Source organism: Scyliorhinus canicula, chromosome 9 (genome assembly GCF_902713615.1).
Source record: "Scyliorhinus canicula chromosome 9, sScyCan1.1, whole genome shotgun sequence".
In the NCBI taxonomy this organism is placed as follows: domain Eukaryota; kingdom Metazoa; phylum Chordata; class Chondrichthyes; order Carcharhiniformes; family Scyliorhinidae; genus Scyliorhinus; species Scyliorhinus canicula.
In genome coordinates, this window is record NC_052154.1 from 157,581,771 (window position 1) to 157,595,172 (window position 13,402).

The 13,402-nt window shown below is 43.4% G+C and overlaps 1 protein-coding gene across 1 annotated transcript in view; it reads left to right on the forward strand.

The window, feature by feature from the left end:
* Positions 1–13,402, forward strand: part of LOC119971824 (D(4) dopamine receptor-like) — a 102,045-nt gene that overhangs the window by 60,030 nt on the left and 28,613 nt on the right. Inside the window, exon 3 of the mRNA XM_038808020.1 lies at positions 2,132–2,706. Coding sequence (XP_038663948.1) covers positions 2,132–2,706 — 575 coding nt within the window. The remainder of the gene's footprint in view (positions 1–2,131; positions 2,707–13,402) is intronic.

The following is a 13,402-nucleotide window of genomic DNA, read 5'->3' on the forward strand; positions in this document are numbered from 1 at the left end:
CCGTGCTCAGTGAAAGCAACACTTAAGAAATAGTGACTGGTGGCCCGGTGGAGGACTGGGGGGTGGGGTTTGCATAGGGACAAAAATGTTTTGGATAGATATAAAAATAGGTAAAGGCGGAGAAGAAAGGTCTTAGTTGTTGAACTCGATGTTGGGTCTTGGGGGCTGTAATGTGCCTAATCGGAAGAGGAAGTGCTGCTCCTCCATCTTGTGCTGGGCTTCACTGGAGCATTGCAGCAGGCCAAGGACGGACATGTGGGCATGAGAGCAGGATGGTGAGTTGAAATAGCAAACGACAGGACGGTTGTGGTCAGGCCTGTTGAGTGAGCAAAGGCATTCCGCTAAGCAGTCACCCAGTCTGCGTTTAGTCTCCCCAATGTAGGGGAGACCGGATTGGGAGCAGCAAATACAGCAGGTCATGAGACAGAGGAAGCATGAATGGCAGAAATAGGTGGAAGTAGGAGCATGGACATAAGATATCAGAATATGTTAATGGAAGAATAAAGGTCAGTGCTCAGTGAAAGCAGAACTAAAGAACAAGTGACAGATGGCTGCTTGATCAGGATCCAATGTAGAACAGTGAGTGCAGGGGAATGGTGGGTGAATGGGATTTGTGGCAGTTAGATTATGGGCAGCAAAGTCTGGATGAGCAGAAGGAAGTTTACAGTGGTTAGAATATGGGAGACCAGCCAGTAATGTGTTGGAATAGTCAAGTCTCAAGGTGAAAAAAAGGCATAAATGACGGTTTCGCTTGCAGATATGTACAATGATGTGCCCATTCTCTCCCAATACTCCAATATGTCTGTAGCTAGATTGGTATCTGAGATACAAATTCATCTTGAGAAATCAGATTGCCATCATAGAGACCAGGCCATTGTGATGAATGTAGGAATTTCAAATATATTGTATTATGTGTGTTTGATACAGCAAGGGTTAAAAGTTTGTGTTAGTGTATGTGACTGCTGCAGTCATGTTTTTAAAAATCCTGGGTTGAAAGACAGCCAGACGTAGCTACAAAAGGGATAATTAAAGCACTGTAAAAGTAGGACCATAATGCATTCCAGCCATGGATATGGATTTCTGAAGTTGGGCAAATGGAATTTTGTTTATATAAAGAGGGTTCCCCGGAGATTAGAGAATTAGAGACATTGGGCTGAATTCTCCGGTCCCGCTGCAGTATGTTTCTCGGTAGTGCGCCGTTCGTTGGCAGTGGAATTCTATCTTCCCGCCACTAGGCAATGGAATTTCCCATTGAAGTCACCCCTCACCACCGAGAAATCCATGGGCTGTGTTGTGCTGTCAGCAGGAACAGATAATCCCAACAGCCGGAGAATTCCAGCCATTGTGTTAACCCTTAGTAACATGAATAGGAGGAACCAGGGGCTGAAGCAGTCAGGTGTTCAGTTCACTTAAAGATGGGGATGTGAACAGACCAGCAGCTTCTCTCAAAAATAGCGAAAGGTTTGCCTGTGAAGAGGGCAGGAGCTTTTTGCAAAAGGCTGGCAGGTTAACCAGCAATCTGAGACAACCAAAAAACTGCAGGCTATTTCCTGACCAGTTTTTTCTCCCTCTCCAATCAATCTTTTAAAATCAAATCTATTCAAGTCTACAAGAGGTAACCCTGTGTTTGCTAACTGTGTTTAAAAGTAGATTTTCACCTGAGATGGGTTTTGCTCGAGTGGAGATAAAAGATAGTAGTCAGGAGTAAGTGTTCCATTTTCATTGTTAAGCATTGTTAATGGGTAATTGTAAGCTATTTTCATGCATGATAAAGTTATTTTAATCCTGTGTTCATAATAATGTTTGTTTTAATATAACACATTCCTGTTTGTGCGTGGAGTCATTCCTTGCAGTCTTACAAATGAAATAAAATATTGGTGTTTTTGTCTGGTATTCTAGCAGCTGTTGGGGTCTTGTCCGGCATCGTAATACCACCAGTGATGGAACCATTCATGTAGCACCGTATTATTTTAATGAGCCTGATTTAATAAATAATAACATGGGGAATATTTCACTCTGCTAATATCAGCACTAGAATTCCTGCTGGTTTCATACCTACTGAATATTTATAGGGACCCTGTGAGTTGCCAGCTTCATTCAACAGGACTGTTTCTCTCTTCCCTTCTCTCAGGTTTATTGCTGTGCTGATCCCATTGAATTACAACAGGAAACACGTTGATCTCCGGCAGATTGTCCTGATCTCGATGACCTGGATCTTGGCGTTTGCTGTTGCCTCACCGATTGTTTTTGGCCTGAACAATGTTCCTGACAGAGATCAGACCGTGTGTCAATTAGAGGATGATAATTACATAATTTACTCTTCTGTCTGCTCCTTCTTCCTCCCTTGCCCAATTATGCTACTCTTGTATTGTGGAATGTTCCGGGGCCTCAGGCGATGGGAGGAAGCACGGAAACGCAAGCTAAGACATAACTTGCATGGGTTCAGGAAGATTAACGGGGACCCCTCAGAGCCGCAGAGTCCTCCTCCTCTAATAGAACGAAGTCCGACACGTGTCAAACGTGAAGAACTGCATCTCTTTCCAAAGTCAGACTGTGACTTATCGAGACAGTTCGTGGACCGGTCCATCCAGACCGTAACTTTTTCAGAAGTCAGGTACGTTCAGTCTCGCCCAGCGAACAGGAGGAAGCGTGCAAAGATTAATGGAAGAGAACGCAAAGCAATGAAAGTGTTGCCCATTGTTGTAGGTGAGTCTTTGTCCTGAATAACTTTGCACCTGTCACTAATTCATTTTCACTCCAATGCTACTTCAATTACTTCCAGTATGGCATTAGAATCTTACAGAAAGAGGACACTCAACCCATCATACCTATGCTGACTCTTTGACAGAGCGATCCAATCAGTGCCACACTCCTTTGTTCCATCTCCATGGCCCTGTAACATTTACCCGTTTGAGTATTTACCCAAGTTCCTTTTGGAAACTACAATTGAATCTGCTTCCACCGCCCTTTCAGGCAATGCATTTCAGATCACAACAATAATAATAATAATAATCATTGTCATAAGTAGACTTGCATTAACACTGAAATTAAGTTACTGTGAAAAGCCCTCGTCGCCACATTCCGGTGCCTGTTCGGGTACACAGAGGGAGAATGCAGAATGTCCAAATTACCCAACAAGCATGAGCACCTGGAGGAAACCCACGCAGACATGGAGAGAATCTGCAGACTCCACACAGACAGTGACCCAAGCCGGGAATCAAACCTGGGACCCTGGCGCTGTAAAGCAACAGTGCTAACCACCGTGCTACCGTGCCGTAGAACTCGACTGATCAAAAAGTTCCCTTAATCGTCCCTCTGGTTCTTCTATAAATTGTCGTGCACCCGAGTCCCGTAGTCACCCTCCTGCCAAGGAAAACGGTTTCCCCCTTATCTCCTCATTCAAAGCCCTTCATGAGTTGGAACACCTCCATTAACTCTCCATTTAACTTTCTCTGCTCAATAGAGAATGACCCCGGCTTTTCCCTGTCCACATAATTCCTTGGCAGGATTCTGGTAAATTCTGTCTGGACTGTACACAGAACAATACTTTACACTGTACCTCGGTACACGTGACAAGAAATCAAATCCAATCTGAATCTGGCCTGCACCCTCCCCAAGGCCTTGACATTCTTCCCGAAGTGTGCTGCCCATGCAGGAGCAGACACAGTGCTCCAGCTGCGGATCTGCTAGTAATTTATTAAATGTGACTTCCATAAATTTACTCAACATTGATTTTAATATTCTCGCCAGATTTCTCTCAGTTTTCAAGCTGCTAGACGTTAGTAGAATCTCAGTGACAGGTTTTTCAAATACAGTAACATACCTGTTTGAATGAACACAGGGTGATAATTGGATATGTCACTGTGAACTTTATGACCCAGTTTCTGGGTGAAATCTATCTGTAAGCTTCCAGAAAGTAGGTGATGTTAAAGGTATCAGCTCCTGTTGACATTTTTAGTCAATATTTTATCAATAAAATAACCCAGTGCAGACACGTTCAGCTTTCATACTCATGGCTGAGGAGTTAGTTTAATATTTTCTTTCTGTTACTGGATAGCCTACGTTGATGAGGTAACAGGTCAGGTTTAATCCCTAGTGAACACAATCCACGCATTGCACGCAGGGAGCGCAGGCGTGAGTGCCCCGAGAGTTCAGACTAATCTTGTATCTGATCCAATAATCACAGCAGACAGACTTTGTGCTGTACTCAGTAGCAGTATATTCAGGGCATTAGGACTAGTCTTTAACAGTTTGGGGTATTAAGCCAGAAAAGGCCAGTCTCTGTATTGAGTGCTGATCACTGAGAGGTGTTTTTGCTCAGTGTCATCGATTCAAACCCTGCGTGTTAATTTATGAGGGATTTCCCTCCCACCTCTCCCCACCTTCAGCATTTCATTTTAAGTGCTCACAGTTGACTGGTCACTCAGGCTGCAAGACTTTGAATCAGCAGGTGGCAGGTTCAAGTCCGATTCCAGAGACTTGGGCTGAAGTTCACAAGGTGCTGTGGCCCCCACTAAAAAGAGGGAGGCCGCCCACTATCCCCACACCTTGCCTGACATCAGCCTGCGCAGCTAAAGCTGCTGGGCTTCCCCGCATGGCATAGGCCTTCCCCTGCCGAACATGAAATATCGGCGGGTCAGGATGAAGTCCTATTAAGTGACCATTAATTGTCTACTTGAAGGCTCCAATAGGTACAAGATGGGCAGGCTGCGACACCTTCCCTGCCCCTCCATAAATTTTCACAGGTCAGGGATAGGTAGGTAGGTGACAGGAGTGCCACCTGCTGGATTTTCTATGCCACCTACTTTCAAACCCTTTAGGGTATAAAAGCCAGCCCTTGAATTCATAATGTACAAAAACACTTCAGTATTGAAGGAGTGTTGCACTGTCAGAGGGGTAGCATTGAACACTGTACTGCCAGAGAATCGGTATGGAAGTGCTGAAGTGTTGGGAGATTGGTACTGAGAAAAGCTGCACTGTTTGAGGGGCAGTGCTGCTGAGTTGGAGGGCAGTACTGAAGGTGTGCTGCAGTGTTGGAAGTTCAGTACTCATGGAACGCTGCACTCTAGATAGAGCTGTACTGTTGGAAGACTGCATAATCTCAGAGGTGGTACTGAAGGAGTGCTGCACTCTTACAGTCAATATAAGGGAGTATCGCACTCTCGGTGGAACAGTACTGTGGGAGGACTACACTGTCAGAGGATCAGTACTGAAAGAATGCTACATTGTCGGGGGACAGCACTTCAGGAGTGCTGCACGGTCAACGGATCAGTACTGATGGTTCACCGCCTCCCCCGGCACACTACTGAGAGTACCACGATACTGAGGGAGTTCACACTGAAATAGGGACAGTATTGTGGGTGCATTGCACTGTTGGAAATGTTACCTTTTGGGTTAGATGTTAGAAGGAGGCTCCATCTACCCTTTCACGTGACTGTAAAAGATTCCACATATTTGAAAAAGAGCAGGGGGATCTCTCCCTAAAGCCCGGGGTCAATATTCATTCACCAACCAACATCACTGAAGCAGATTATCTTTTCTGTTTGCAGTAGGATCTTACTGGGTGCAAATTGGCTGTCACATTTTTATGTTTACTGAATGATTGTCCCCCAAATTGACCTGCTTCCTCCTCTGGGCAGCAATTTCTTCCTCCTCAATTCACCGGCTCTCACAATTCTATCGACACTCACATCTCATGAACAAATAAGAAACAAGTGCTAAGTTGTGCCCAGTGTTGTTGTTGTGCCCAATGACCAACGTAACCCCACCCCTCCAAACTCTCTCACTTGTGGGAGAATTTCACAATCATAAATCTGCTGGGAGAGGGATCCCAGGGGATCAGATAGCCAGTGTCAGATTCACCACCTCGTGGGAAAACACCCCAAAACAGATCAGAAAAATATAGATCAAAACAGCAACAACAACAACTTGCATTTTGATTGTGTCTTTCATGCAATAAACTGTCCCTCGGAGATTCAAGAGCGTTATCAAAACAGTATTTGCTACTGAGCCAGGAAGTACTAAAACAGTTGAACATCTTGAATAAGGAGACAGAGGTTTGAGTTGGGATTTCCAACTCTTCTGGCCCAGGCAACAGGAGGAGCAGGCTGCCAATGACGAAGCGACTAAAATCGAGAATGAGCAAGAAGTCAGAATTGGAGGAGCACTGAGATCTTGAAGGCCTGTGGGTTGAAGGAGATTACAGAAATAGGCAGGGACGAGACCATAAGAATTTAAAAAAGGATAAGAATTTTCAAAATCAAGGTGATGCTTAACAACGAGCCAATATAGGTTAATGAATGCATAGGGCTTGATGCGAGTTACGACACAGGTAGCAGAGTTTGGATGGCCTAAAGTTTACGGAGACTAGAATGTGGGAGACCAGCCCGCTGTGCACTGGAATAGTTGAGTCTAGAAGTTAGTAAACGCATGAGAGTTTCAGGAGTATAATGAGCTGAGTTGGGTGATATTATAGAGGCGGAAGTAGGTGAGTCTCAGAGATGGAGAGTGGTTTTGGAAACTTATCTCAGTGTCGGATCTGGACACTGATTTCTGTAGTTTTCTGCAGGTGTAAATCTTTATTTTGGCTCCTCGGTTCTTCCTCAAAATAAGAAAAGGTGAAACAAGACCGTACCACCCAGCCAATTGACCCATTCCTCCCTTGTAGAATCAACAAAGGTTGTTTGATGTGTTCTCAGGGCGATCTAGGTTGGTGGTTTCATGTGTTGTGTCAGGAGATAAGAAAGGCAAACTGGAAAAAGGCGCTTACTCCACATTAGGGAATTGTTTGTCCATCACAAAGCAGAGTGGCTGAGATCAGCAGCGTAATGGAATGAGATGAAAAGCACTGACCCTCTGGTCCGTCGTTCAAAACGAGGCAATCGGACCAATCAGCAACCTCCCAAGAGGACCCAATGATTAAACACATGACTGCACCTTACTCTGTCACATGGGATAATCTTTCTCAAGATACCAGGCTGCATTAGCCTGAGCTGGGGAAATCTCATTAAACAGCTTTCTAAATGCGAGGCTATTAATGATTGAAAAGTGGCAATTCGAAGCAGAATGATGGCTTGTGTTTATCATTCTAGAGAACATTTGAATTAGTAATATAAGCAAAAGGTTCTGAGGGTAAAAATAAGATATTATGTGGTTTTGAGAATAGAATTCCATATTTACCTTTCAAAGGACAGCACAGCTTATCTCTATCCTACTGTAGGGCTGAATTAAGATCAAGCTCTCAATAACCCTCTTTTAACAAAGCGTTCTCTGTGAAAGGTGACAAATTGAACAATTCAATTATTTGTTGAATGGTTTGTTAAACTGTGAGTCTGTAAGAGACTGATCCACAGAGACCAACAAATATCTGGAAAAGGTGATAAGGACAAGAGCAGATCAGATTCTTCCCTGTTCTCATTACAAATTATCAGTCTGCACTGGCGCAGTGTTGTGATAGATTTAAATTATGATGCCAAATGCACAACTAGGGTGAAGTTCCTCAAGGCCTCTCCCACTCTGACATGTAAACAGTTTCCCAACAAACTTACACCAAAGATTCGGCAGGGGAACAGGAGCTGCACCAAGAAGATTAAGACTCTGACAGCCTGCTTCCTTACTATGACATAGGAAAGCGTGTGAGTGGAAAAGGGCTCATGTCTGAGGTATCCAGGATGTATCCACCCTCACATCACATCCACCCTCTCGCACCTGCTACAAGGTCGCTCCAGATTTTCATCCCAGCTCCTAAATTTGCTTGAAAAACTCAGCCCTCTCCATGGACCTTCCATTCTAAGCATTCCCCACCCTCTCGAGTTCAACCTAAATCTTTGCCATTCAGGCTCTATACATGTGAAATTGTGACCAGTAAACATATTTATACATATATATATAATTATCTTTGTTCTGTCCTTGAATTTTTCTACACAATTATTCCTTTTTCAGTTTCTGCAGCCTCTCCTCATAACTCAGGATTTATTACCATCCCTCAGCTCTCCGGTTGGTTACTCAGTCCTTCACTGCTCAACTCCTGCACTGCCATAGTCTTTCTTTATACCATCACAAAAGAGCTCAACACAGCCTCTCAATGAGGTAAAACCAATGCTATTTACAAAGTGAGGGTCACTTTATGAAACATGAACCTGATCCATCTAGTTCCACAGCCTCTCTCTTGGCCCATCCCATACATTATCTGAACAACGTCTGCCTTTATTGATAACATATAGGATTGGGAATGTAGCTATGACAGCCATGGCTCAGTGAGTAGCACACCCGTGTCTCGTGCCACAAAGTCCCAGCTTCAAGTGCCACTCCAACTTAGGAATTCAGGCTGATACACTCAGTGCAGAACTAAGGGAGCACTGCAATTTCAGAGAGATGGAGCCCTGCACTGTTGAAGGATCAGTCCTGAGGGAGTGGTGTACTACGGGAGAGCAGTACAGAAGGATTGGTGTATTGTTGGAGGGCCAGTATTGAAGGAGTTCTGCACTGTTGGAGAAACAATACTGAGGGAGTGCTGCAGAGTCTGAGGGGCAGTAATGGAGGAGTGTTTCTGGACTGTTGGTGGGGAAGTAATGAGGGAGCACTGTCAAAGAGTCAATACTGATGGGGTGTTGCACTGTCAGGGGGCAGTACTAAGGAAACTTTGCACTGCTTGAGGGTCAGTACTGAGGGAACGTGGCACTGTCTGATGTGTTACCTTGTGTGGTGAGATAACCACTGTAGTTATGTGTACTGCAGTAGGGGGATGTATGCTAGCGCCACACCTTGCATGAAATGGCAAACGACAGCTCTGTCCACCCTCAGGTGAACATAAAAGCTCCCATAACACTATTTCAAAAAAAGAGCTGGGGTGTTCTCGCTGGCATCAGGAAATAAATACCAATATTTACTTCCTGAACATCTAAAAAAGTTCTTTTTATTCATCCACTCGAAGCATGTCGCTGGTAAAAACATAAATTATTGCCCATCCTAAATTATCTGTGGGAAGGTGACAGTGGATTGCTTTCTTGAATACAAATGAATATCTTGCTATGCCACTTGCTATGCACAGTTAGTGCAAAGTCAACCACATTGCTGTCGGTCTGGAGTCACGTGTAAGCCAGGCCAGATAAAGGTCTTTTCTAAATGAAATGAAAATCGCTTATTGTCACAAGTAGGCTTCAAAGGGCAGTGGTGAACCAGTGGTTTCCAATGTTTTCATGGTCACCATTGTGATGCTACCTTTTTATTCAATTAACTGATTCTAAATTCCCCAGTTATCTGAGGGGTATGAACATGCATCTCTGGATCATTAGTCTAGACATTCATATACCAGTCCAGTAACATAACCACTATGCTCCTGTACCTCTATCTGATTACCTGATAATTAGCTCACTGTTGTTTGTGGTACACTGATGTCTGTAAATTGGCCCCTGCAAAAATAAAAACCCACAATATTTTGGTTAGGATTCTGGGTTGGCCTCGCAGCCAGTGAGAAAATGGAATCAATGGGATATTAAAGGGTATGAAAAGTGAAAGAGAGAGTAGAATTACACTGGATGGGATATTAAACTGTATGGGGAGTGACGGGGGAAATGTAGGATCGGAGTGGATGGGAGATTAAAGGGTAGAGACTGGACTGGGTTGGATATTAAAGAGAATTTACTTGTAGATGATGTCTTACTCTTGGCTAGTTCAGATATTTTTCTTGAACTCCGTTGATCTACCCTTTTAATATTGTTCTAGTTGTTTGAAAATATTTTGCTCTGGTTTATCTCCTCTCATTTCATCGCCATTAACACAGTTGGCTATTTTCCCTAATTCATTATTTTGGTTATTGTATTATCTATAATTCTAAATCAGTACCTCAAACCACATTATATTTTGATCACTTCCCCCACACTCATTTCTCTGATCTGCTTCGGTTCATTTACCCGTGAAATTCTGTAGCAACGTGAACTGTTTTATAAATGAGGAATACAGTCAGTGGGTTAATATAGCAACACAGGAAAAGGAGGAGGACATTCAATCCCTCAGGCCTGCTCCACTATTAAATGTGATCACGGCTGGTCTGCTTCCTAACTTCAAATACACACTTTAACCAATATCATTTAATACCATTGGATAACAAAAATCTATCCTCCTTTGTTTTAATTTAACAACTGATCCAGCATCACTTCAACCACTCTTTTTCTGCGAGAGCATTTCCTATTGGTACCGAATCCTCTGGCTCTAATTTCTAGATCATGTCACTGAAACTCACAGACTCCAGGGGTGTTGGTCTCCAGGGGTGTTGGGGGGCAGCACGGTAGCATAGTGGTTAGCACAATTGCTTCACAGCTCCAGGGTCCCAGGTTCGATTCCGGCTTGGGTCACTGTCTGTGTGGAGTCTGCACATCCTCCCCGTGTGTGCGTGGGTTTTCTCCGGGTGCTCCGGTTTCCTCCCACAGTCCAAAGATGTGCTGGTTAGGTGGATTGGCCATGATAAATTGCCCTTAGTGTCCAAAATTGCCCTTGGTATTGGGTGGGGTTACTGGGTTATGGGAATAGGGTGGAGGTGGTGACCTAGGGTAAGGTGCTCTTTCCAAGAGCCGGTGCAGACTCGATGGGCCAAATGGCCTCCTTCTGCACTGTAAATTCTATGATAATCTATGTAACAGAGCTGATCAATGATTTAAGGAAATTAGATGGACATTTGAAGGAAATAAATGTGCAAGACTATGGGGAAAGAGTAAGAGATTGGGGCTGATTTCTACAGAACTCAATGGACCAAATGGTCTCCTTCTGTGCCATAGTGAGTCTATGTCTCTATGCCGCTTGTCCTAGATTTTGCAACCAGTGCACTCTCTACCTACCCTATCAGTTCCCCTTAATATCTAGAAACCTTTGGTCAAATCGCCCCTTAATCTTCTAAATTTCAGTGAATACAATCCCCTAGTTGTGTAATCTCTCTTTATAATTTATCCCTTGAAGTCCAAGTGCCAATCTGATAAATCAATGCTGCACACCCTCCCTGATATATGATGTCCAAAATTGCTTACAGTATTCCTGGTATGGACTACCTGGGGATTTATATAGCTGAAGCATAACGTCTACCCCATTGTATTTCAGTCCTTGAAGTATAACTACCAGCATAGCATCTCTTTAGCCTTTTTGATTATTTTCTAGACCTGTTCATGACATCTTAATATGTTCCCAGACACCTAAATCTCTTTGAAACTCCATTGTTTCCAGCTTTTCACCATTGAAGCGATGTGGTTGACTCTTTTTTCTTCTCTTTTTTTAAAAATTTAGAGTACCCAATTCATTTTTTCCAATTAAGGGGCAATTTAGCACGGTCAATCCACCTACCCTGCACATCTTTGGGTTGTGGGGGAGCGAAACCCACACAAACACGTGGAGAATGTGCAAACTCCACACGGACAGTGACCCAGATTACTAACCCAGAGCCGGGATCGAACCTGGGACCTCGGCGTCGTGAGGCTGCAGTGCTATGTGGTTGACTCTTCACTGCCCCTCACTGAAATGGCCGAGCAAGGCACTCAGTTCAAGGGTAATTAGGGATCGGCAGCCCAGCCAGCAATGCCCACTAATATTTATTAAAAATTAGAAAGTACTGTTTTATACTTTTTTAGGTCCAAAGTGGATGACCCCATGTTTGTCTGCATTGAAATCCATTTCTCATTTCAATGAATCTATCAATATCGCTCTGTAATTTTATGCTTTCATCTTCATTGCTTAATGCCACCTATCTGTGTAATTGGCAAACGAGAATATGTGGCTTACTATCCCATCATCTAGGTCTCAGAAAATGCAGCGAATAGTTGAGGTCCGAATGTAGATCCTTTCAGGACACACCTTTCATTGTCTGTTCTGTGTCCTGCCACTCAGCCAATTTCCGAACCAGGTCAATAATTTGTCGTAAATTCCATGAGGTTCAATTTTAGCTAATTTTCCCTTATGAGGGATTTTATCAAATGCCTTCAGGAAATCCAAAGGAATAACATTTCCTTGCCCACTACTTTAGTCACCTTTTCAAAACAAATTCAATCAGGTTCATCAGGCATACTCTACCCGTTACAAATTCAAGCTGCAATTGCTGGAACCAAAGGTCTAGTATTGTGTCTCCTACATGCGGCATCTGAGACTACGATTCCAACATAGGGAATGTAGCTGGAAACACAGCTCATACTCCATGATGTTTCATATTTAACAGTTTGTACAAAACTAGTTTTGGAACTAGATAACAAGAGTGACTTAAGGCCTCTTACGTTACAGTAGATTTTCTACTTGTACAATTTATTTATAAATATCATTTAAAACCTCTCATGCAGTATTATTTGTTCAGTAATCCCTACAATTTTGACTCAATCCTTCTTCATACTCTGTAATAGCTTCTAATCTATGGACATCCGACTCCAAATAAATCACTCCATTAATATTGGTTTAAAAAAACAGTGACATTTTGGTGAATGCCAGTCTCTGCAAGGTTGAGTATAGTTAACTATCTCAAGGAACTTTGTTTTCATCACGACATTGGATAAAATCTCAGCTCAGATTTGGTGTTCGATCAACTTGCCATAGTTAGGCCCTCGAGCCTTCTCTACCATTCAATAAGATCATGGCTGATCTTCACCTCAACTCTACCACCCAATCCTTCATGAGTTAATTTTTTTTAAATTTAGAGTAGCCAATTATTTTTCTTTTCCAATTAAGGGGCAATTTAGCAAGGCCAATCCACCAAAACAGCACATCTTTGGGTTGTGGGGGTGAAACCCACGCAGACGTGGGGAGAAAGTGCAAACTCCACACGGCCAGTGACCCAGGACCGGGTTTCGAACCCGGGTCCTCAGCACCGCAGTCGCAGTGCTAACTACAGAGCCACATGCCGCCCATCTTCATGAGTTAATCTGCCGCTCAAGGCCACTGAAGTAGGGAGAGCAATGACATTTTGAAATAGTATGTACGCCCATTTTGTTATCAAAAGCTGATTGTGGGTGAAAGGTCATAGAATTAATAAAGGACAGCCCGTAAAGACTAATTTTGCCTGATTAACTTGATTGAATTATTTGATAAGTTTTCTCTTTGAGAGTGTTCATGAGGGTAGTCTGACTGATGTGTGTATGGATTTTCAAAATGTGTTAACAGAATTAAAGCTTATGGGATTAAATTGACAGTGCCAGCGTTGATACAAAATTGGCTAAGAGACAAAAAGTAGTGGTGAACGGTTCCTTTTCAAACTGCAGGGAAGAATATAGTTGTGTTCCACAGGGATAAGTATTGAGACCACTGCTCTTTGATGTAGGGTGGCATGGTAGCACAGTGGTTAGAACTGTTGCTTCATAGCGCCTGCGACCCGGGTTTGATTCCTGCTTGGGTCACTGTCTGCACGTTCTCCCCGTGTCTGCGTGGGTTTCGATCGGGT